The 25388-nt window shown below is 36.0% G+C and overlaps 3 protein-coding genes across 3 annotated transcripts; 1 reads left to right on the forward strand and 2 right to left on the reverse strand.

Annotated features, from left to right (window-relative positions):
* Nucleotides 1–11251: 11251 nt before the first annotated feature.
* On the forward strand, nt 11252–13978 carry LOC109010203 (probable flavin-containing monooxygenase 1). The gene is made up of 5 exons (XM_035684884.1): nt 11252–11732; nt 12277–12514; nt 12595–12770; nt 12876–13234; nt 13362–13978. Exons 1-5 carry the CDS (start codon nt 11295–11297, stop codon nt 13525–13527), a joined length of 1377 nt encoding a protein of 458 aa, XP_035540777.1. The 5' UTR covers nt 11252–11294; the 3' UTR covers nt 13528–13978.
* Nucleotides 13979–14577: 599 nt separating this feature from the next.
* LOC109010202 (lysM domain-containing GPI-anchored protein 2-like) lies at nt 14578–17088 on the reverse strand. The gene is made up of 4 exons (XM_018990960.2): nt 16254–17088; nt 15504–15627; nt 15215–15405; nt 14578–14973 (listed from the first exon to the last, which is right to left on the reverse strand). Exons 1-4 carry the CDS (start codon nt 16900–16902, stop codon nt 14774–14776), a joined length of 1164 nt encoding a protein of 387 aa, XP_018846505.1. The 5' UTR covers nt 16903–17088; the 3' UTR covers nt 14578–14773.
* Nucleotides 17089–18278: 1190 nt separating this feature from the next.
* On the reverse strand, nt 18279–23571 carry LOC109010201 (glycerol-3-phosphate acyltransferase 9-like). Its single transcript, XM_035684721.1, has 12 exons — nt 23307–23571; nt 22925–22982; nt 22655–22773; nt 22304–22403; nt 20839–20934; nt 20615–20711; nt 19625–19712; nt 19445–19541; nt 19257–19342; nt 18805–18924; nt 18553–18651; nt 18279–18327 (listed from the first exon to the last, which is right to left on the reverse strand). The coding sequence occupies exons 1-12, from the start codon at nt 23423–23425 to the stop codon at nt 18279–18281; spliced, it is 1128 nt and encodes a 375-aa protein (XP_035540614.1). The 5' UTR covers nt 23426–23571.
* Between the last annotated feature and the right edge of the window lie 1817 nt (nt 23572–25388).

A 25388-nucleotide genomic window follows, 5' to 3' on the forward strand; every position in this document is an offset into this window, starting at 1 on the left:
CACACTCTTTATGGAAAGAAGAAAAAAAAAAAAAAAACTCAAATTCAAATTCACCACTCCAAATGCACTACGAGGCTAATCTACACACGAGTTCTATAAAGTCCCATTTGGTTGTTGGATTTTACTGAGATCAATTCAGTTTAGTCTAATTTTAAGCTGAGTTTAACATCCAAATTTCAACTTTCAAAGAACTAAACTCATCTCAACTCAAAACCTCTTTACACGTGGGACCTACAACTTTTTTCAATTCAACATCTCTTTACACGCGGGATCCACAACCTTTTCAAATTCTCATAATTATATTGAAACTCATTTTAACATCTAAACAAATCTTAAGTGGGCCCCACAAAACTTACTTTACCATCTCAACTCACTACTATTCATAAAGAACTCAACTCAGCTCAACATCCAAACGCAGCTTAAAAGAAAGTTTTCAAATTAATATAACTTGATGATATGTAAAATTATTAAATAATTGAGAATAATTTCCCACAAGATCATTCTGTTTTTCTCTATATAATAAAGACGAATCACAAAATGCCACGTAGGCCATATACTATATCTGTTGTGGGGAGCATTTCAGGGGAAAAAAACATCTCTTCCCCGTTGGTCTGTGATCACCTCTCTCTCTCTCTCTCTCTCTCTCTCTCTCTCTCTCTCTCTCTCCTCCCCTGAATGCCTCCAACCCTTCCTCTCTGTACTGATTTCCCGTCGACTGCCCCAGACCCTCGGCATACGGCGTCCCCCCCGATTATCTCCTCCCCCCAAATCTCCTCTCTATCTCATTTTCATCTTCTAGGACTCAAGAAAAATCAACACCAACACACCTGTTCATGTCCCATTTTCTTGAAAATGGAAAAGAAAATAGAATTTGTGTGCGCTTTGCTTTGTTGCAGTTGAATAGAAAATACAATTTTAAAAAAATATTAAATTAATTTTTTTGTTGAGAAACTCATGTAAATAATGTTATATATTTTAGGGTGAAACTTGAATGTGCATGTATCGTGTGCGATGGAAGATCGGAGGGTGTGCATAGGTCTACTCTGAATTTCCTCCATTGGCTTGCAGTATTCGGTCGAAGGCTACAATGGGGTGCAGTGGGGTGGCATCTATTTTCTATCCAAAGGATTTTGTGGGATTCACAAGAGTGAAGATCTCACAGATTGAGAGAAAAAAAAAATGAGAAAGAGAGAATGTTTGTTTCATAGAGAAAGGAGAGGACACAAGAGGAGGAGTCCTTCGCGAGGGTGGAGGTTGGGGGGAAGAAGAAATGAGGCAGAAGGGTTCCATGTAAATGCTAGTATAATTCTATTAAATACCCTTGCTATGGTACAACCAATTCTAGACTTTCATTTTATGCAATACTAAAGTGTCATCTTACTAAGAGCATCCGCATCGGCTTCTTCAAAGTCTACTTCATCTTCAAATTTAAATAATTGTATAGATAACTCACCCACATCGGCTTCTTCAAACCTATTTCATTTTAAATTTGATCAACAGTAATTTTATCTTTCTTTCCAAAGATGAAAAAAACTATACGAAGTCTAAAGGAATTGTTTATTGTTTTCGGCTTCCCCTCCCGCTATTTCTTTCTTTCTCCTCCTTCATTCTTTCTCTCCCGAATCTCTTCTTTCTTTCTATCTACATACAAACTATCTACCACTAATATGCTATACAAGGTAAGTATTTACATCCTAATTGATAGCTATATAAAATGTACCCATAAAGGAAAGTATGACCAAAAATAGTATAAATCTCCCAAATCACGTCTCCGTAACAATAGTGACCAAATTAAGACTGATACCATGGTACAAAGTCAAAGCCCATGGAGAAAAAACAATATGAACAGGAACAATCATTAAGAGCAGCCACATTCATGCGACAAACCAAGGCTTTATTCCCCAGGGTGGATCAAGCACTGATGACCAAAACATGAAAACGTGTCAAGGAGTTTCCTGATTCCAGAAGTCACCATCCATGCACTCGTATCTCAATATTAAGCATCTGCTAGACTGGTGAAAAGCCATTTCAGGAACAATTAAAGAAATAAACTTTTAGATGAATTGTATCAACTTTAGTTGCATTTCACTCTAATTAACAATCAAAGCTCAGATAAGTAAAACATCATCATGGTCAGATTATTTTCCCTATATGCCTTTCTAACTTCCACATGGAATTAAAAAAAAAAAAAAGGTCAAAAAGAAAGAGAACTAAGGAATAGTTCGAGAAAGATGCATTTAAGCATTATGACAGTCCAAGAATTTAGATAGACATGAGCAATGCTGGAAAGATGGGCACAGATCATCAGATTGTATGATTACAATAAGCACCTGGTGTTAAGGAGATAAGATATTAGAAACATGCAACTAGAAAGGAAGAAATGGTTAGTTGTATTTAACTTGAACCCCAAATTGATTCATATTTAACTTTCCTTTGTGGCTACATTTTTTTTCTCTTCCACACTTAGTTTATATCACTGCTAGTCTGCTACTATATACAAAATGCCCAGACTATCGTTTTTTTCCCCTTTTTGTCAAAACACTAACGCACGAATTCAAACCAACAATAACAGCAGTTTACAGAAGCTGCTGAAAACAAGCAGCATAACTAGAAAACATAAATGAAATTGAGCCCTATAGTGTTCAAATCAGGACTAGCAATTGAAAAACTCTTGCTGAAAACAAAATTAAACCCAAACAATATCAACAAAATCAAACCCAAATAATAAAATTAAGAGTAAAATCAAGACTAGGGTTTCAAATTTTATCGTGTTGCTTGTCTTGCTAGAGAGAAGCTGCTGTGGTGCCGTGCTGGAGACAAGATAGAAGCTTTTTTAGCCGCGGGGAGAGAAAGAGGGAAAAAGAAGAGAAAGGAGGAAAAAAAAACTAGAAGAAGAGAAACAAGGAAGAGGAAGCAGAGACGCGGAGAGGGAAGAAGATGAGAAAGAAGAGAGAAAAAAAAAAGAGAGAAAGAAATTGCGAAAGAGAAAGAGGGAAGAAGAAGAGAAAGAAGAGAAAAAAAAAGGAAAGAAATCATGGGAAGAAAGAGGGAGGAAGAAGAAAGAAAGAAGAGATACGGGAGAGAAAGAGGGAATGAGGAGAAAGAATGAAATCGCGAGAGAGGGAGTCGAAAACAATAAACAATTCCTTTAGACATGGTACAGTTCTTTTCATCTTTGAAAAGAAAGATGAAATTATTGTAGATCAAATTTAAAATGAAATGGGTTTGAAGAAGCCAATGTGGGTCAGTTATCTATAAAATTATTTAAATTTGAAGATGAAGTAGACTTTGAAGAAGCCGATGCGGATACTCTTAGTAAGATAACACTTTAGTATTGCATAAAATGAAAGTCTAGAACTGGTTGTACCATAGCAAGGGTATTTAATAGAATTATACTAGCATTTACACGGAACCCTTTTGCCTCCTTTTCTTCTTCCCCCCAACCTCCACACTCGCGAAGGACTCCTCCTCTTGTGTCCTCTCATTTCTCTATGAAACAAACATTCTCTCTTTCTCATTTTTTTCCTCTCATTCTGCGAAATCTTCACTCTCGGGAATCCCACAAAATCCTTTGGATATAAAATAGCTGCCACCCCACCACACCCCACTGTAGCCTTTGAGCGAATACTGCAAGCCGATGGAGGAAATTCATAGTAGACCGGCGCACCCCCTTTCGTCGCACCCCTTCCGATCTTCCATCGCACACGATACATGCACATTCAAGTTTCACCCTAAAATATAAAACATTATTTACATGAGTTTCTCAACAAAAAAATTAATTTAATATTTTTTTAAAATTGTATTTTCTATTCAACTGCAACAAAGCAAAGCGTACACAAATTCTATTTTCTTTTCCATTTTCCCAAAAAGGGGACATGAACAGTTGATTTTTCTTGAGTCCTAGAAGATGAAAATGAGACAGAGAGGAGATTTGGGGGGAGGAGATAATCGGGGGGGACGCTTTACGCTGAGGGTTTGGGGCAGCTGACGGGAAATCAGTACAGAGAGGAAGGGTTTTTTCTTGGATGCATTCAGGAGAGAGAGAGAGAGAGAGTGGTGATTGCAGACCAACATAGAAGATATGTTTTTTTCCTCTGAAATGATCCCTATAACGGATAAGCATGCCATATTGATAGATATTTATTATAAAAAAATTAATTTAAAATAAAAATTAATTATAAAAATAAAAAAATTATTATTATAAAAAATGTGATAATTAATTTAATACAGATTTTAAGTTTTAAATGATTCGATAAAAATAAAAAATATTATATTTTAAAGTACGTATTCTTATCAATCTATCACTTCTCCCAATGAATATCTACTGACACGTAATTCCTTCTCCCAATGAATATCTACTGACACGTAATTCCTGATTGATTAATGGAGTGCAAGGGCCACGGCCACTTCTTTCGAAACTGATTGGAGCCCAATATTGCATGCTTATCCACGGCTCTCTTCAGAGGGATAAATCGTCTGAGGATTACCTTCCTTTAATAAATAATAATTCTTAAAATATCTGGATCTATTATTATTTTTATGATTCTCAACGGTTAATTAAGTTGTTATTTAGATTTAGGTTGTGTTTGAATATTGAAGTGAGTTGAGTTGAATTGAAATGAGATGATAAAATATTATTAGAATATTATTTTTTAATATTATTATTATTTTAAGATTTGAAAAAGTTGAATTGTTTATTATATTTTATATTAAAATTTGAAAAAATTGTAATGATGAGTTGAGATGAGTTGAGAGGAATTAAGTAACCAAACGAAACCTTAGATTTAAGTTGAATAAAATATTATTTTTAATATTATTATTATTTAAAAATTTAAAAATTTTAAATTATTTATTATATTTTATATAAAAATTTAAAAAAATTATAATAATAAAATAAATTAAAATAAATTTTAAATCTAAACAGAATAGATCCGTATAGGTAATTGTGATTAATATTTTCACATATCTTTTGACAAAAATAGATAATTATGAGATGTATATAAAAATAATAATTTTTAAATAATAATTTCATTTTTTTTAAATGCATAAGAATTATACACTCTTTTAAAAATATGATATATTATGATCAATGCTAGTACATAATAGAAAATATAAATTTTGTACATTCACTTTTAAAAAAATAATGTTTATTATTAAAAAAAAAATTCAGATAGGTCCCATATGTGTTCCACTATTTTAAAACAAAAATCACACAGAATTAATGTACTACCAGCTAATAATTCCTATTTGAAAATAAATAGGGCTTTTCATTTTTGAAAAGAAAATATGATGGGTATACCCAAAAAAGAAATATTCTCGTAATATTTGTGTTTGTTTATTTTTTGATATTGTGTTTTTTTATTTAAATAAATACACATAATGATTTTATTTTATTTAAAAAAAAAAAGAATTTAATACTATCGATGAGTATGTCTGTTACTTTGGGGTGTCGACTTCCGAAAGCAGCAGTCAAAAAAGTAGGAACAAAAGTCTGTCGGAATGGCGTCGCAATCGCATCATAGTCATTGTTTGTTCCGTGGGAAAATGCTAGATGTCCCGTTAGAGCTCTCATTGGGCTCAAATATTTTTTTATACGTATTATTTTTAATTTTTTTATATAGATATTTTTAATAATTTAAAATATTTTAAAAAAATAAAATAAAAATTATAATATTATTAAAAAATATTTTTTTAATCACGAAATAGAATAAAAAATAATATTTATTTTACTTCGTGATTAATGAAGTATTTTTTAATGATTTTTTTTACTTTCTTATTAAGAAAGTATTTTTTAACGATATTTTAAATTTATTTTATTTTTTAAAAATATTTAAAAGTCTAAAAAAAATCTATATAAAAAATAAATTAAAAAAATACACATAAAAAAGTATATGCTAAGCCCAACGGGAGCCCCTAGCGGGGCTGTAACATGACCATTTTAATTTTTTTTAAATCATAATATTATTAAAAAATACTTTCTTAATCATGAAGTAAAATAAAAAATTATAAAAAATTTACTTCGTGATTAAAAAAGTATTTTTTAATATATTTTTTTTAATTTTCTGATTAAGAAAGTATTTTCTTAATAATGTTTTAAATTTATTTTATTTTTTTAAAATATTAAAATATCTATATAAAAAATTATTTAAACAAAACATATCTAAAATAATACTACACCCCCAACGGAGCTGTAGCATCACCCATATTTAATATATGAATAATAAATAGAATAATTGAATTAGTTTAAAAAGAATAAACTTAAAAAAAATTAAAAATTTTAAAAAAAATATTGTGTGTGGAGGTTGGGAGGTTGTGTAGCATTGCAAATCTTGTTTTTATTTTTTATTTTTTGTGAGCACTCGTTCTGCACGTTCTCACTACTAAAAGCATTGGCATTGGATTGACTATTTTATACTTCAAATTTTGACGAATATGTAGCTTTTCACTTTTAGCTAATCATTCAAAACTTAAAGTCTATATTGGATTAGTCATCACACTCTTTATAATAATAAAATATTATTATTTTTTATTTTTTTATTTTTATAACTAATTTTTATTTTTTAATTAATTCTATTTTCATAACCTCCTATAATCTCCAACAATCATATTCATTTTCATTTTCACAATCCAATAAATAAAGTTTCATCACACAATATCAATATTATCAAAACAATTCCCAATCTTCAATGCAACGTAGCCAATTCTCTATTTTTTTCGAAGTACCAAGCCGCTCTATCCTAAAGTTCTATGCAATCATGCAACCATTTTTACCTTCTTCTTCTGGAATTCCCATTTAGTCATCATATTTTTTGACTTCTTGCAATCAATTAAAGTTCCTTTAATTCCATTGAAACTACAAAAAACATTGTTACAAAACTTCCACTGATCTCCATGGTCTTGCCTCCTGATGAAATCAGCCACGTCAGTAGGTAGCTTCACCACAAAATCCAGCATCACTCTATACTCCAGCACTACCGTCTCTATCAGAACTTTTGTTTGTATCTCTCATTCCTTCTGATCCCTTGGCACATATCTATTCTAGGTTGTGCTCATATCTCACAACACATTTGTATCTTTCAATACTTTTGTACCACTTGTTACGCCCATATCCATTGATAATCAATGGTTTTGAGACTTGCAATGGTTCTTACTTGATCCTGCAAAACTAAGAATGGAATTATCTCAGTTCCCATATGATTGACCTCAGTTCTCATTGATCATGCTGAACATGAGTCATTGTTCTTGGGTAACTTGTCCCAAGTTACCTACATCAGTTCATCATAGATATATTTAAACTTTGACAATCGAAGCCATCATTAAACGATAAAGAATAAGCTTTAAGATCATTTGAAGTGGCATATCTTACTACTATCGATTATGCTGACAAAGCATGTGGCTCATACAACAAATCCCTTTGAGGCATTTCTTCGAGCATCTGTTGTGCATTTATTTTCTTCATTACCATGGGATACTGCTTTCTTGAAAATAGTCTGCTTTCTTCATTACAAAACCCTTTGAGGCATTTCTTGAAAACAAATATTACAGCCACAAAACTAGGAAACAGAGCCAATCAACAAAATCAAGAGTAAAAACCATGTAAAAATCAAAACTAGAAATTGAAAAAAAAAATGAAAACAAAATCAAACCCAAACAACATAAACAAAATCAAACCCAAACAACAAAATCAAGAGTAAAATCAAGGCTAGGGTTTCGGATTTTACCATGTTTTTGTTTGCCGTGCTGGAGAGAAGCTGTCGCGGTGCCGTGCTAGAGAGAATAGCCACAGGAGAGAAAGAGGGAAGCTTTTTGAGCCACGGTGCCGTGCTGGAAAAAAGGAAGTGAAAAGGGAAGAAGAAAAGAAAGAGGGAAGAAGAAGAAGAGAAAAAAGAAATAGAATAAGAGAAAAAAGGAAGAGACACGGGAGAGGGAAGAAGAAGAGAAAGAAGAGAAAAAAAAAATTAGAAGAAGAGAAAGAAGGAAGAGACGCGGGAGCGGGAAGAAGAACAGAAAAGAACAGAAAAAAAATACTAGAATAAGAGAAAGAAAGAAGAGACGCGGAAGAGAAAATGGAAGAAAAAGATAAAGAAGAGTCGCGGGAAAGAAGAAGAAAAAAAGCCGCGGGAAAGAGAAGGAGCTGAAATATAATAAACAATGGATTTAGACTTGCTACAGGATTTTTTATCTTTAGAAAGAAAAATGAAATTACTGTAACTCATATTTGAGATGAAAAGTCTTTGGCTAATTCAATGTAGGTCAGTTATTGTTAAAATTATTCAAATACAAAGATGAAAATGCATTTGGCTAATCCAATGCCAATGCTCTAACGAGTTTATCCAATTTGCCAACACAAAAATTAAAGAATAACAATATATGTATAATTTTTTTTTATAATTTTTATATAATTATGTGTTAAAATAAAGATATTTATGTAAAATAATGTTATTTTTATAATTTATTTTAATAACAATATTCTTAATTTAAAATATAATTATAAAAAACAACTGTAAGTATATCATTTTTCAAAATGAAAACAGCGAGCGAGCGAGCAAACCCCTTTCACCCAATGCCTTTTTTGCTTGGGGAGTAGGGAGGCGCTCATCTCCACACCCTCTTTGCTGTCTCTCTCATTATTTATGGTTTTCAACCTCTTTATTGTTGAATAAATATATGTAGTCTTGGATCACAGACAACCGATATTGTCATTGTTGATATCATGTTTTGCAGGCCTGAGCAAATTCACATTGATAGTATTCGAGCGATCACCTGCATAGTAACAAAAGGGAGGGACCTCGAGATTTGTTGTTCCACTTTTCCCTTCTTTTTCTTTTTCTCTTTTGTTTTTTTTTTTTTCTCTTTTTCCCCCTTTCTCCACGCCTCCCCCCCCCCCAGATTCCCTTTCTCTTTCTCCCTCCTGGGGTGGTTCTCGACCACCACAGACGGCCAAAAGACGGCGACCGTCGACCATGCAAGCCTTCAGCTCAGATCCCGACCACCACAGAGGGCCAAAGGATGGCGACAGTCCACCACACAAGTCGTCGACTCATATCCTGACCACTCCGGCCACGCAGCGGTCAACCACGCACACAATGTGAGAAATATGCACCAACGTGCACGGCGAGCTTGGTAGGAACCCCTGTTTTGTGGCTCATGGCCAAGCCACTAGCCATGTGGGGACAAAACTAGACAACCCCAAAACAGCCTTAGGGGCATGGCTTGAGACTTGCCTTGACATGCCCAGGATGCCCAAGGGGGCTGGTGACCAAGCCAGCCCATTCAGCATGGCCAATGCATGCAGCACGCACAGCCCAGCGCGCCCAGCGGGCGCAGCGCGCAATAGTCCCGCGCGCCCGCTCTAGCGCCCAGGCAGCCTGCCTGGGCCATGCCAGCCTACACACGCCCAGACTAGCCCAGGGCCTTGCCAGCCACATGCCATCAACCAACCTAGTCCATCCATGGGCTCATGCATGCCATAGGTCAACTTGACCCATGCCAACTATGTTATTTTTTATTATTTATTTTTATTTAATTATTTATTTTTCAATGGATCTATTGGGGGTTTCCAACTTGTAACCCTTATAAATAGGACCCTTAGACTTTGTTTTGATATCTTTTGAACATTTAGCAAATTCCCTAAGTGGGTAGACTAGTTCTTGAGATCACCCATCGCTGCTAGGCACTTGGACTTTTTAGGTGCACTTCATGAATCCTAAAGAGAGGATCACACTTTGCAATTCGTGAATAGGTGTGGTTCAATCTACCTATCTTGTTCTTTTCATCTTTAGGGTGCAATTCGTGAATCCCTAAAGAACCATTAATCTTATGAGCATTTTCCATTCCATCTATTGTATTCCATTTTCTATCTTTGATTTTATTATTTTATGTGCATTGTTCTTGAGTTGTTCTTGAATTGTTCATAGTGTTCATCCATTCCATTGCTCATTTGATCCATTTCATTCCACATACTCGACCACTATAGTGTTTGTCATCATTTTCATAAGTTTGTCAACATACCATAAATTGTTCCCTCTATACACTTTGCCCTAGCCGAAACCCACATAGCCCCACTCCCACATACACCATTCGGCCAACCCTAGTGATTTCATCTTACCATCTTTGTCACCTTCCATAAATAGCCCCATCATCCACATAAGCCCTAGCCGCCCACCTCAAAACTCTATAAGGAAACTCATTCCTTTTAGGAATCTTGACTTCTTCCAATTCAAATTCAAATTCGAATCCCAATCCCAATCTCTTAATTTAAGGAATTGTAAATCCTCTTCAATTTCTTAAATCACTCTTTCTACAATCTCTCCAAGTCAACCGTTGACTTGCCATCTTAATTCAAAATTCAAACTTCCCTCCTCACTCAAAAATTCATTCCATCTTACAAACTTTTCATAACCATTCCCAAGCCAACCAAACCCTAACCTCACTCTTCTATCTCATTTCCAAACCCTAGAATCATCCTAAACTCCAACTCTAAGCCAACTCTTGCAAATCTCGAAATCCATCCTAGCCATCTCACAAAACCCTAGCTAGACTTCACCTTACCTACCATAATCACTATCCAAGTGGCCCAAACATTAAGGGTAACCATTAAGCCATTCTCATTGCATCAAACACCCATAATCCTAAGCCAATTTTCCAAGGCCACACTAACTCTCATTCTACCATAGCCCACAACAACCCAAGTTGCCTCCAACCTTAACCCTAATCTCATCTCATCCATTCAACCTTTGCCTCATTCATCTTAGCCCCTCACTCAAGATCAAGTCTAGTCATCCACATTGATTGCCTTAACCTAAACACTTAGTCTATCCAAATACACCATCATCCATCACTCAAACACCATCTTTTTGTGGAAAGGCCAAGCAAGTGGCAAGAACACTCGATCACCATCATCACCAAGACTAGCCGTGGACCCTTAGTGTTAGGGACAAGGCCGGGGTCCCTAACAGAGCTACTGTGAGCTCCACGCGTCGACGGTGCCACTTGGATCACCAATGTCTTCTGCCCAGCCTAAGGTGGTCCCCGATCACCATGGCCGGCACGAAGAGAGGTAACAGGGAGAGGGCAAGGGTGGTGGGCACGAGGGAGGGGGAGAAAGAAAGAGAAAAAAAAATAGAGTAGAGACGTGGCATACATACAATCACATCAGTGTATAGAATCCCTTTGAGTAATTCCTTTATATCTACAATGTTTTTCTTTTGGTAATATATATATATATATATATATATATTTAAATATATATCTCCGTTTGCTCAGGGGAAAGAAAGACACTAAACACAAAAGCAATGGAGAGGCCGGTAGCCATCATCGGTGCCGGCATCAGTGGCCTCCTGGCTTGCAAGTACACCTTGTCAAAGGGTTTCCATCCCATCGTTTTCGAGGCCAAAAGCAGCATCGGAGGAGTTTGGACAAAGACCGTGGAAACCACCAAGCTCCAAACTCCGAAACCAGCATATCAGTTCTCAGATTTTCCATGGCCTTCCTCTGTGAAAGAAGATTTTCCTGACCAACATCAAGTTTTGGATTATATTCAATCTTATGCTCGCCATTTTGATTTGCTTCGGCATGTCAAGTTCAACACCAAAGTTGTCAGCATCGAGTATGAAGGCCCTTCCGACGAAGAGATGCATTCAGGGAGCATGTGGCGTAGTGCTGGTGAGCCATTCAGCTCTAAAGGGAAATGGAAAATTGTAGCAGGAGATGCGCTTGGCCTTTTAACTGAGGTTTGTATATATAAATCCATCATGTAAAGTGTCAAAGTTTCAGGTTTTTTCATGATTCTATTATATAATTAATTATAGCCCACTTGAACTTGAGGTTGAGGCCGAGAATTAATGGGAACCGAGACCAATTAATTTGATTCTATCTATTTTTAACTTGAAAAGTCCAGATCTGCTCGTCTTCTAAGGCCAAGCGCGGGTTCTCATTGACATTCACGACGAGGATTGTAAATTGGGACCCGCGGCACAATTAGTTAGAACTGTCAATTTATCTGGTCAGGACTCCGACCGAATCTGAAGTCAACCCAATGAATATTTGATTACTAATATCCAAAATAAGTACAAAAACTCACAAATCAGAGTATGAAATCACGAGGTCACTGCAACGAAATCCATGTATCAATTAGTAGTGACACTCACAATAACAAGTTCTTGGAAACAGATTTCGAAATCTGAATGTTTTGCTTTGGCACTTTTTTCCTTTTTTTTTTCTAAATTTTAAACTTGGTTGATGCAATCTATGCGTTCATGATTATGTACTCTTCAGGTGTACCAAGTTGACTTTGTGATCCTCTGCATCGGACGATTCAGTGACATTCCAAACATCCCAGAATTCCCCGACAACCAAGGTCCAGAAGTATTTCATGGGAAGGTGATACACTCCATGGAGTACGCTGCCATGGATTATCAAAGAGCTGCTGAATTTGTCAAAGGGAAGCAAGTCACTGTTGTGGGGTTGCAAAAATCTGCCTTGGACATTGTTATGGAGTGCTCAACAGCAAATGGTAAGAAGCTTGAGTCTCACTTATTTTACAACCTAAATAAGGTCAAATGGTAAGATTTATTTCTCGCGCTTGATCTGCAGGCAGGGAACATCCTTGTACTGTTTTATACAAGACTGAGCGTTGGACTATCCCTGATTATCTTCCATGGGGTGTGCCTCTTGCTTATTTATATCTCAACCGCTTCTCGGAGTTATTGGTTCACAAGCCTGGTGAAGGCTTCCTGCTAAGTCTCCTGTCAACAATCCTTTCTCCTGTGGTAAATAGCCTTGAACTGATTGCCTTTTGTCTCTCTTTTCTCTTCACCCCTATACGAGACTCTCATCATAAGGATGAAGCTCAGAGATTTTCTGTTGTGGAACAGAGATGGGCATTTTCTAAATTCGTTGAAAGCGATATAAAAAAGAAGCTTCGGTTGGCAAAGTTTGGAATGGTACGAAAACAAAGCTTCCTTCAAGAAATCAGTTCTTGTCTGATCTCCATAGTGCCAGAGAAGTTCTATGACAAAGTCGAAGAAGGAAGCATCATTCTGAAAAAAGCTACGAACTTCAGCTTCTGCAAGCAGGGTGTTTTGGTTAATGGCGACGCACATTCTCTGGCTACTGATTTGGTTATTTTGGCTACTGGATACAGAGGTGATAAAAAACTCAAGGACATCTTTGTCTCCTCCACCTTTAAAGACTATATTGCCGGATCCCCTAATACAACAGTTCCCCTCTACAGGTTTGTTTCTTTCTTTAAACTAAACATCATAATTCAATGATAGACAAAACAAGATGTAAATCTAAAACACTCGTGCATTGAGAAGGTAACAATTGAAAATAAGGAAATGATAGTTGCAATGTATCAGGGAATGCATTCATCCAAGAATTCCACAACTAGCAGTAATTGGGTTCTCAGAGAGTGTTTCAAACTTGTATACCTCGGAGATGAGATGCCGTTGGCTAGCCGAGCTTCTTGACGGCACATTCAGATTGCCCAGCATCAAAGATATGGAGAAAGATGTGGGCGAGTAGCAAGAATACATGAGGACATACTCGGGTCAATACTACAAGAGATCCTGCATTGGTGCTCTTCATATATGGTACAATGATCAGCTGTGCAAAGATATGGGATGGAACCCCAAAAGAAAGAAAGGATTCATTGCTGAGTTGTTTGAGCCTTATGGTCCAATGGACTATGCAGCCTCTTGAAGTGATGAACCCTGTTGCGTGGTTCCTGAACCCTGAGTTGCCAGTTATCTTGGTTCGTGCGTGCATGCATGCTTTTGGAATCATTGGATTCACTCACTGCTGAGAATTTTCGTGCTTTTCATGTTTATTCATTCAAAAGAATTCGTGTGTGTTTAAAATAAAATCAATAATTTCATCACTTTGGTTGTGGATCAACTGTGGTTGTATTTCTGGTAATAATATGAACAATAAATCTGATTGGGAGTCTTTGGACTTGAGCTCAATCTTAAGGCTACGCATTTTCTTTGGACATGCCTTTAATCAATCTTAAATGTAATTTCTCCTTAATTGCTCTTTTTTACAATTCCCAACTGTTACTTTCTAACGAAATAATTAGTATTTTGGCCACTCAAGAGTCAAGACTCATCACTTCAAAGATATTCTTAATTTTTATCTTAGTACATCGCAATCATATGTAAGGGGCACTGGTGGTCTTAAAGCAAACAATATAAAACTAGACATCCTAGATTTAAAATTCTGCATTCGGATTGATGAATTTCTTTTTCTTAAACCATTCGAGGTGCATTTGTTGAAAACTTCTTATCTATCTGAGGTGTATTTGTAAAAAACTTCTTATCAAGTGTTTGTGCACCCTGTGATTATTTCGGACTTTGTCCGGACATCGGAAATTCGGATGCCGATAAAAAAACAAGAGAGAAGTATCCTCTCTTTCACTTGAAGTGTATAATCTCGAACTCACAATGACAGTAGTGACGAAACACCATTTTACCAGAATTATGTCCAATACTAGCATCCATAGATATTTATCTAGTACCTGTAACCACGAAAATTGTGACAATCACGAGTTGCTAATTAACACGTATTCAACGCATATTTAAGTAAAACTTCAGCAAATTTTATTAAAAAAAATATTATAAGAGACAACTCTCCGATCGGAAAAAACTTTAATTATCTGCTGCCCGATGGAATATGTTTATTCTAATACACCAAAATTCAGCACTCCACATTACAATTGTATGCTTATATACTCGTACAGGAAGTTGATGAAAGCGTAGACAATACATACATCTTACTGAGAAAGATGAAGAGAAAGGAAGATCAATTGAATTGAGATCAGAAGAAAGAAGTTCCATCCCAAACCTTGAAAACCAATCTTCCAAGCAGCAGAAGGAGCAGCAGGAGCAGAAGGAGCAGCAGAAGGAGCAGCAGGAGCAGAAGGAGCAGCAGAAGGAGCAGCAGGAGCAGAAGGAGCAGCAGGAGCAGAAGGAGCTGTTTTGCCAACAATGAAAAGCTAAAGAGTCTTGGTTGAATGTTATAATTCTATACAAGTGGAAAGAGTTGCATATGACAAAAAAGAACTACATGTAAGCATTTCCATTTGACAAGGTTAACGGATTAACCATGTCAGAATCATGAATTTAACCTAGCTTGCATGGTAGGATCATGCACTAATCTTGGGACAAAAAAAAAAAAAAAAACTAGTGCAAAAGAGTTAGAGAATTGCACCAACCTGGACAAATGGACTCTGTGACAAGGGATGTCAAAATGGTTTGGCTAGTGAAACCTGAATAGACGCAGCTTGTTTGGTTACAACCGGAAGATGTTTTGTTACCGATGGATAGACTGTCTGCACCTTCACATTGCATGGCAGGGCATGTAGTCCATTGAGTTGGTTTGAGTCCAGAAGGCTCGCATTGCAGTCTAACAAGCGAAATAACAGGAACTTAGAAACTGGGAAATCCACCAAGAAGAGGGGGAAAAACACAACATGAAGAAGAACCATTGAGTTATGAACTTACTTATAGTTGTTGGCTGAGTCACATTTGCACTTCACACAGTTGTAAGCAGTGTAGACATAAGTGCCATTGGCAAGCTGAAGTAGGGGGTAGTCCAAGGAGCTACTACTTACATTAGATGAACAAGCTACAAACAAACATTTGAGCATAAACTTTATTCCAATGACTACAATACCAAATAAAGTTGTGAAAAAATCAATAAAGAAATGAGAGTGAGTGGTAAAGTTTTATTAGTTGGATAAAAAGGAGCATCTCATTACATCCAGGCAGGAAAGATTGTTACACACAAACATAGAAGTGATTCCGACGAAACCAATCCTCGAAATAGATGGACAAGAAACATCCTCTAAAGATTGTTGAACCCACCCACGTCGTCTTAGGTCACAACAATTTAAGGGCAACAGTAGATAGATACTCGAGAATGGAACACAGAGAGCCGTGTGTGGACCGTGTTGGCCTACTGAACTGACTATAGTCTAGCTGAACTCACTTCCGTGTACGTATATCCCCCAGGGTGGGCCGTGCGAGTACGACTTCTTAAAATTGAGCTTTTTCTTTATTTATTTATTTTTAAGCACCGATCCGGCGATCCCTACACGGTGAATAAAAGGTACTAATTATCCCTGATTTTTTAATTTCATAATTATATGTTCTTTATCCCAGTCATCATTATGTTTGCAGTTTTTTTTTCACAATAATCAACAAATGGTAAATGTATATCTAACCTAATCTTATTTGGTAAAAAAAAGGAACCTGGGAGAGGAATGTCAAGGACTTGGCCGGCCAGAAGCTGCTTGGCATCAGTCATGTTATTGAGTGTCAAAAGTGTAGCCGGAGTGGTCCCGTACTGCTCCGCTATCGCATCCACCGTGTTTCCTTCATCCACCACCATTCCATAATGTACGACCTTAGCCCCGTTCACTTCATCGCAGCTGCACGGCAGTGGGATCCACAGCTCCTGGCCCGGAATAATCAGGCTCGCATCTGGCAACTTATTGGCGTCCACTATTTGCTGGTACTTTACCAGACCCGAGAACACGTCATTGGCGATATGGAACAAGAAGTCGCCTTTTTGCACCGTGTAGACCGGTTTTCGATTCGACAAGCCCGTCCCGTTGGCGCACACGCAGGTGAAGGGGATTCGGATCTTCTCCTTCGCGGTCACATTTCTGTCGGATGGGGTGGAGGTGGGGAAGTTGTTTGCGCCGAGGAGGTTCCGGAACTTCTTCACTTGGAAGAGTGATTGGATGGCGGCGATGTTGGTATTGTTTGGGGACACGTAGTCGATCAGGGCGGTACACGTAGCGCCTGCTTTGCTGCACTTGAGTTTCGTCTCTGCCGTCGATGTGGCCGCCAGAGCAGTGACTAAAAGCATACCCAGAAGCACCTTAGCATAACCCATCTCTCTCTCTCTCCAGCTTTGAGCTTTCTTGTACGGTAGCAGAAAAGAAAGAAGAGCACGAGGAGGAAGAGGTGGGGTTTATCCGATATTGGTGGTGGGAAAGAGTGGGAAAGAGTGCTCCCATAAATGCAGACACTTGCTTGACCGAATTGGAAGACTTGCAAAATTGCAAGTGGGAAAAGTCGCCTTTTTGCCCTCGGAATTGCGTCACGGACTTGATTCATCTACACGTTCGTTTGACGTGCGCCAAGGGTAAACTTCTAACATCTAAAAGTCACGTTGATCCCAAAAACACTGTTTCTGCATCATCTTTTTTACATAATTTTTCATGGTTTTATATGGTGGTCTTAAAAAATTATTTATTATATTCGTAATTATCTTATTACATCCAAAGATAATAAAATGTTCAAATTATCTTTTATTGTTTTAAAAAACTCGAAATTAATGTGCAATTCCTACCGGAAGCGTTAGACTTGTTGGAAGTCAAGATTCAAAAGTGCGACTGAGCTGTTGACGTGGTCTTGACTGGCGCCGGGAGTTGAGGTTAGACGGGAGTGGTAACAATGGAAGTAACTGTGTAAAATATAATATGAAAAGGTTGGGTGGGTAGTGCCAGAACAGCCTCGGTCGGTTTTTGACTCGAGTAGAAGAGTAGTGATGGAGACATCACTGCATCGCATCATTCATTTCATTTGTTGCGGAAAAAATAAATGTGAACATCGAATAAAACCAAAAGGACCGCGACCCAAGCATTAAGCATGTGAACACCAGGACTTGATGATTCCTTAATGAATTGGCCTTTCCCATGGCAACGTTTAAAATAGTCAGTCAACGCTTTTGTTTCCTGGAAATTCATTCGCCAGCAATTGGCTGAGTCTTTCTTTCATACCGCCATGATGCTATTGTATGATTGGAAAACAAGCAACTCTTTCTATGCTAATATTGAAGTTGTTAGTATGTTTGATATTCAATAAGCCAACTTGCTCAGTTGAATGTTTGACAATTCAAGATGCTTCACTCCTATTTTCTTTATGATTAGAGATCCAACACAATGAGGTAATGATGAAATAGCTATATAATTTATGACATTTTCCAAAGAAGCACTTTCCCTTTAACATTTAAATTCTAGTTTTGACTAATTGATCAAAACTAGAATTTGATTACAAGAAGAAAACTATAAATTCAAAAAAAAAAAAAAAAAGATATTACTGAGCTTTCTCATCACTTTAAACTCTAACGCCCCTGGGCTCATCTGTTGGGTCCAACTACTTTATAGGAAATCGACTTCAGATTAGCAACTCAGCATTAAGAACGAGCTGCAAGAATTAATGAGAATATATATATATATATATATATATATATATATTATATACACATCATTTCTCCTCCAAACGCCGCAACATTGACTCAGCAAAGCTCTGTTGCCTGCAAAGGCAACAAAAATAATTTTGAAAATGTGATTATCTTCTGGTCTGACCAAAAAAATGTAATCTCTCAAGTTTACTTTTTTAAGGATGGGAATGGTTCAGCAACACGATAAGGAAAACATCAAACAAAAAGGTTAAGGCCACTAAGACCAGCAAGCTTGCCAGGGCAACACTATGATGAGTTCAGTCCTAAGTATCACCTTAATTTGGTCAACAAACTTACTTCTGTTCTCTATGTTTTGGGCTAGGGCGAGAATACTTTAGATATCCATCCCAAGGAACCTTTTTGAGCCCTGCTCTAACAGAGATTATGTCCCTTACCCTGCATAAGAGCATTCATATTTTAACAGAAGCTATTAATAAATAAGAGATGGTTCTAACTTCTAACGCCAATCTATGAGATTCCAAAAATACAGAAAAAGTGTGCTGCATGCCATCATTTTAACTCATTCCAACTAAGCAGAAGATTACTTACCTCTCTGCAAACTCAATGGGTGTCTCTCCGGGTTTCAGATTTTGGGGCTCCAGGTACCAAACATCACAAACAACAGCCCAGGATGTCATGAGCTGCAGTAGATGCATCGTGAAGGATTGCCTGCAAAATAACGCACATAGTCCAAGAATTACTCTCTAATTTCATTACAAAAATAAGTAAATATCTGAAACACAAGATAAGGTGAATGCAATACATCTAGATCCTAGCCCCAATATGGAATTTGTGTCGTTCTAACATAAAACACAGCATGAATATTGTACGGTTGTTCAGATATTTTTTTTTATTTGTTAAAAAATATATAGAAGATCAGATGGATTTATCTTTGGCAAAACCTTGCTGCAGATAAATGGAGTTCTTCACCACCCTGTCAAAATGGCAGGGATACTTTTATCCACACACACAAACTTAGTGAGCTCTATGCATCTACTTACTTCCGGCTGTTCCAAAAAGCATCAACAAATATTTTGTTGTACTTAATTGCAATTGGACAAACAGTGCAGCCAAGTTCAAATGCACCCTACATTGCATTAAAAAATAAGAGTTAGACAAGTAAAGAGGAAACTTAGAGAACGAAATTAAAGTTTGTATTCTCTTCAACAAGAGAAGAAAATACATGTACCTTCTTGAACATAACTGTATAGTGATTATTTACACAAGTTCCCTCTGGAAATATTAGAAGAGGGTTATTGTCAGTTCCCTGGACGTGTTCCCTCAACCTGAGGTATAAAAGTCCAGATAGTCATAACATCGATAATCTTCTGACATAATTAATTTCTACATTTTTTTTATTTCAACTTACTTCCTTGCTACTATTTCGCGATCCTTTGCCTCTGCACGATTGAACCAGATACATCCTTCACTCTCCAATATGGTCTTTTGCAAGAGTCCTATACAGATATAAATAAATAAAATCTTTCCTTTCCATTCTTTTAAGAATAATTGTGGCTTTCACCCTAAAAAATTCAAATCGTCCAGTGCAAAGTGTTGACTAAATGTAAATGATATTATAAATATTAAATCTACAGAATATCATAAAGGCCAAAAATTACTTATTTTCACTTATATTACACTACAACTCAAGATAAGAAATGTGGACCATGCCAAGGACTTAAGAATGCACCTTTTCTAATCAGACAGGTATCCCACTGAACCCATACAAGTTATTCATGATACATCTTTTTTGATGGGGAACATGATACTAATCCACATAAGTGGATATATATGTTATTGATGCAGTGGCAAAGCCAGTACTCGTGTGAGAAGACATTTGTAAATACTAAAAACGAAAAAAGTTGTTATTGTCCATGTACATATTGCAATCAAATCGTGAAACTTAATTAAACCCAGGGCGAGTTGGGAAAGCAAATAATTCTTATAAAAACAGATTACCCTAGTGACACAATAACTACATATTTCCAACCAAAATATAAAACAAAATTGTAATCAAATCCCAGAATATTGACTTCCATCGAATTCCACGTTCCAACCAGTTGGAGCATTTTACACATTATTACAATACATGGGAACTTCATTAACATGCTACAGAGTACAGATCTTTCTATCACCACTGGATCTGCTTAAGAAAAGTAAAGTCCTAATTGAAACTTCTGGATAAAAACTATTCAAGAATAATCAGTAATACTTTGTGAGAAACGCACACACAGTAACCAGAAATCATTAATGAGACTGTGTTACCTTTTCTTTCGGGGTGGGTGGGTGGGTGAGATCTTTCTATCATGTCAACTATATAAAGTTATTTTAAGCATGAATATTGGCACTAAACACTTACCAACCCATCCAGGATGCTTCTGCATAATAACAGCAAATGCAGTCATCTGCTCTAAGATAATGAAATCGATCATGGAAGTATGATTGACTACAAAAACCTGTTAAAGTTAAACCCATAAACAGAAGCAAAAATATTTCAATAACTAAATATACATGCAAAAGCTTGAAAATTACTAAAATACACTGTTCAAAACACATCAGATGACATCCAAAAGACGGTTATACCTGCTTAGGCCGCAAGCTAGGCCGTGGCCCATGGTATTTTACCACCCCAGTCCATGACGCCACGAAGAAGCTGCATATTAATTCCGCCAAAAACCTCTGGAAATACATTGCACAAAACAGAATACGTTAAATCCAATGCACAACAAGATTTTTAAGAAGCTCGTGGTAGAGAAAGGAAAGGCAAGAAGAAGGCACATTGAGGTAAGGCCTTTTATTCAATCTATGTCACAATAAAAAAAAAAATTTCTGTAGCTGCATCCACTCCCTTGAATTCACCATAGCTAACTCATCAAAAAAGCTCTAAAAATTTATAAAAACAGATCAAAGAATAACATTATAAATAAGAGAAAACCAATTCTCCCAAAAGAAGAATTGGGGCAGCGGAGACTGAAAACCATAACGCTTTACTGCCTTTGCTAAATTAAGCATGTCCTGAATGTGTTTGCAGAGTTTCCGTTTGCAGTCTACAGTTCATTGGAAGGAGGAAAACAAAAATTTTTTAGTCCATTGTGCAGATTATCAACAATGTGTGACAAATGGTTAATGTTTTCCTTTTTGGTAATTAAGTAAATGTATGGAAAATGGTTCTATACCTATGAAAAGATAGTGTCACAGGTTCCTTCCACGGATTTCCATATGAACATGGAATCTCAATAGTTTCTTTGGTCTGACAAAATAGAGCAGGGGGGGGGGTGGGGGGAAGGGATCAATTTCCACACCTTGTTCCATCATGCAATAATATTAGAAAAATTCTAATTCTAAACATAAGCCTCACACCCTGCACACCCACTTAAAAACATGTGATTTTACTTTTTTATCCTCATATTTAATATTGAATTCTACTTAAAAACATGTGATTTTATTTTTTTATCCTCATATTTAATATTGAATTCAATATTAAATATGAAGATAAAAAAATAAAATCACATGTTTTTAAGTGGGTGTGCAAGGTGTGAGGCTTATGTATAGCACAACTCATAATATTATAGCGTATCATGATCCCTTCCAAAGAATTCATATGACCGTGGATTCTATCGTATTCTCCTCTGCCTTAATATAATGAGCGTCCTATTAGTAGGTTGCAATGGGCGATTTATCTAGGCCTAATCAATCTTTAAATATATCAATGTGTAATCTTTCTACTACAAAAGGGTTCTGCTGCATAACAATATTACCAACTAGAACGTAGAGTATGTCAAAGAAAATTCAAACAATAGATTTTCACATTACTTTTCATTTGATGAACATATATACAAGAGAGAACTTTAAATTAACATAATACTTAAAAAACTACGCAAGTCACCATAACAAGCTCACGTAAAAGCATTCAAACTCAAAGACAGGCTGTTCAAAGTTGCCATTTCTAATATATGATAAATAGACATAAACAAAAGAACAATTAATTTATTTAAAAGAAGATAAGCAATGATTAGATGAAAATTTAAGAGCAAGTTGCACTTCGCACCTTGAGCTTTTTCCTCAAACTGTCATGACCTTTGAGCAGAAAATGCACCGGAATAAAAGACGACAGGAATATTATCCATCCCACTGTTAGTACTATAACCCTGCATATTCAATTGGGACCAAATCACATGCGTAAGGAAAGAAAAAACAAATCACGCGAACCCCATTAATAGGGCAAACAGAAAAATCCTCCATTGGCATGTTATTTATGATCAAATCGCAGACTTTCCCAGAACCCCAATTGCTTTAAAACACCTTCCCAGCTATTGAGTAAGAAATCCAAGGCCATTTGCGTCACGCATAAGATCAAGCAGCTCCACCATTGAGTACTAGTAGTTATAGTAAGGCTAACCTCCAAGGGAATAGGATCAAATATCGAACTACGACCCCGCAACACCAGAGCGGAAACAAATACGCATTCCAGTTCCATGGCTCTGGCGGATTCGACTTGAAACATCGTGTGAATGAATCCTGCCCATTCATTAAAAAGCAATTAAATAAACAAACAAAAATCCAAATCTCTTAACTTACAAAAATCGGTTTAAAAATAATGAAATGTATTGCATAACTGTTTATTAAAAACAAAAAAAAAAAAAGGAAAACGCACGAAAACATAGCTTACATCGACAATGGCACCAGCAGCCTCAGTTAAGGCAGGGGAAATGTCAAGCAAATCACGCCTTCAAAAGAAAAAAAAAATTTTAATAACGGAACAATTGATCAAAGAAAAATTATATTCACCATCTTAACTTCTATATTTTTAACATTAGATAATAGATTTATAAATAAAATATAATAAATAATTTATAATTATTTAATAACATATTTTATATAGGATGATGGAATAACGATAAAAGTTGAGATGACGACTAAATTCGTTTCCGAAAAAATGACTTTTGGAATCTCGCAACAGCCACATTCTTTTTTTTCCATGCTTTCTTTTTCCACTATCGCTAAGCAAACCAAACAAGCCGAGAGAGAGACTGAGAGAGAGTTTGATGTACAGGCGGAGCTTGCCGTGAGGCTCTTGGATGGAGGATCCGGAAGGGAGGTAGTCCTCGAGGTTGGGTCGATCCAAGTCCAACTCGGAGCTTAACGAGGTTAGATTCTCACTGCCACTCATCTCTGTATCTGTTGTACGTGTGGAGTTTCCCAATCTGGGTGGCCTCGAAACCTTGATGCTTTGGTCCTTTTCTTCTACTTCTGTATGTACGACAAGTCATGGTATTAATTTCTGGAAACTACTGATAATTATGGACCAGAGACTAGAGTTTCCTTTCCTTCATGAAATTATTCTGATTTTTGAATAGAAGTTGGCTGTTGTCATTAATACTGTCCCACCCAATCACCAAGCAAATTCCCCGTACGTGCGGCGGCCACCTTTATTAAAACGTTAACCCAGCAGCAACTGCATGTCATCACTCAAAACTTATATCCTGTCTACCAATGCATCTCCAACTGTCTTCACCAGATTGGTCTGAATTTCGTGCCTACATCTCTCCCCAACTCACATAAAACTTCAAGGAGTAATGTTACGGGACTCGAAGTTTTGTTTCGAAAAAATGTTTCGAACGTTATACTTTATTTTGTTTTTTTTTTTTTCTTTTTTTTCATATATTTTTTATCATCATAAATATTTTTTTAAAAAATAAAAAATTTACAATATTATTAAAAAACACTTTTTTTAATCATTAAAAAAAAAAAAAAAAATCTCTTTCGGGACCCTTCGACTTCAAGACAACCAGTCTATTCGCACTAGGTTGCGGCGCTTCGTACCCACTAACTACTGGTCCAAGGTTGGTAAACAACATACTCACCTTTTTCTTTTCTTTTTTTCATCAACGTAACTTTTTATATTAAGGGCTGGTTTGATACAGTGATTGTTTTCTCTTATTATTATAATTTTTAAATTTTTATATAAAATATAATAAATATTTTAAAATTTTAAAATTTTAAAATAATAATAATATAAAAAAATAATTTTTTATTCAACTTATCTAAAATTATTTCGTCTCATTTTACTATCCAAATGAAACTTAAATTTTATATTTTTTTGTCATATTTCTTAATATTATAAATTTTAAATATTTTTTTTATATCAATCATTTAGATAAAATAGATTTACAATAAAAAATAACATTTATCTCTCCTCTTTTTGTTTCTCAATATAGATCCAAAATTATCTTGAGACACTAAAGTTATGTTTAGATGTTGAGATGATTTTAAATTATTTGAATTAATATGTGAATAGTAATATTTTATAGATCCTATTAAAATATATTTGAATATAAATAAGTTAATACATATGTTCAAATGAGTTTAATTTTTTATAAAAAAAATAAAAGAAATAGTGAATATTGTCAATGATTAATTTAAAATGGATTGAACTAATATTGACAGTCAAACATAACCTAAAGTCCATTATGGCACCAACTGGTTCCGTCATCAAGCATTCTCGGTCCAACTTTACGATAACTTGTTGGATTGAATCTTAAGATGGGTCTCGGCCCAAATATCTTGCAAGCCCGGATTACAAGACATTTTTTTGGAGCCAAGTTGCAATATCAACATGGCTGTGCTGGGATGTGGGTTTAATTATTTCAAAGGCACTTCTCTTCAGTTCAGCTCCGACGACAACCGACGATCTTTGCTGAGGATTCGGTTGATTCTGCTCATTTCACGCCCTCTTCAAATGTTGATTTGCCTAAATGTTCGGTTGAGATATATACTCGATGAATGATGTAATAATTCTAGACAATCATGTCAATGTCGGTATGTGATTTGGTGGATCAAACCGTTTGTACTTAACAAGACTCTTCAAATAATAACTGTACACCAAGATGATAGTGCTATGCTCCATTTGGCATACAAAGCACATGAACCGGATTTAAAGAAAAAAATGTTTATATCATTGGTTTTGGAGTTTGATAGCTAACAAATCACTGTTCATGAATTAACTAAATAATAGAGTAGTCAGGAATTTTGACCCAAAACGAACAAAAAATAAAAACAATAACTTAGAGAGGGTCTAAATGTGCATTCCTTAGGCCTGCATTTCCTGGTTGGCTCCATACCCAGATGATGAT

This window comes from Juglans regia, chromosome 13 (genome assembly GCF_001411555.2).
Source record: "Juglans regia cultivar Chandler chromosome 13, Walnut 2.0, whole genome shotgun sequence".
Classification (NCBI taxonomy): Eukaryota; Viridiplantae; Streptophyta; class Magnoliopsida; order Fagales; family Juglandaceae; genus Juglans; species Juglans regia.

What these genes read in the sequence shown, in the direction of transcription:
- LOC109010203 (XM_035684884.1), top strand. Translation starts at nt 11,295, where the DNA reads ATGGAGAGGCCGGTAGCCATCATCGGTGCCGGCATCAGTGGCCTCCTG. An exon ending in CAACAATCCTTTCTCCTGTG is followed by an intron (nt 12,771 to 12,875) that starts GTAAATAGCCTT and finishes GTTGTGGAACAG; the next exon opens with AGATGGGCATTTTCTAAATT. An exon ending in ACAACAGTTCCCCTCTACAG is followed by an intron (nt 13,235 to 13,361) that starts GTTTGTTTCTTT and finishes GCAATGTATCAG; the next exon opens with GGAATGCATTCATCCAAGAA.
- LOC109010202 (XM_018990960.2), bottom strand. Translation starts at nt 16,902, where the DNA reads ATGGGTTATGCTAAGGTGCTTCTGGGTATGCTTTTAGTCACTGCTCTG. An exon ending in CCTTGACATTCCTCTCCCAG is followed by an intron (nt 15,628 to 16,253) that starts GTTCCTTTTTTT and finishes GTTTGTTTGTAG; the next exon opens with CTTGTTCATCTAATGTAAGT. An exon ending in CACAGAGTCCATTTGTCCAG is followed by an intron (nt 14,974 to 15,214) that starts GTTGGTGCAATT and finishes TTGGCAAAACAG; the next exon opens with CTCCTTCTGCTCCTGCTGCT.
- LOC109010201 (XM_035684721.1), bottom strand. Translation starts at nt 23,425, where the DNA reads ATGAGTGGCAGTGAGAATCTAACCTCGTTAAGCTCCGAGTTGGACTTG. An exon ending in GTTTGAGGAAAAAGCTCAAG is followed by an intron (nt 20,935 to 22,303) that starts GTGCGAAGTGCA and finishes ATGTATTTCCAG; the next exon opens with AGGTTTTTGGCGGAATTAAT. An exon ending in CTAGCTTGCGGCCTAAGCAG is followed by an intron (nt 20,712 to 20,838) that starts GTATAACCGTCT and finishes TAACTTTAACAG; the next exon opens with GTTTTTGTAGTCAATCATAC.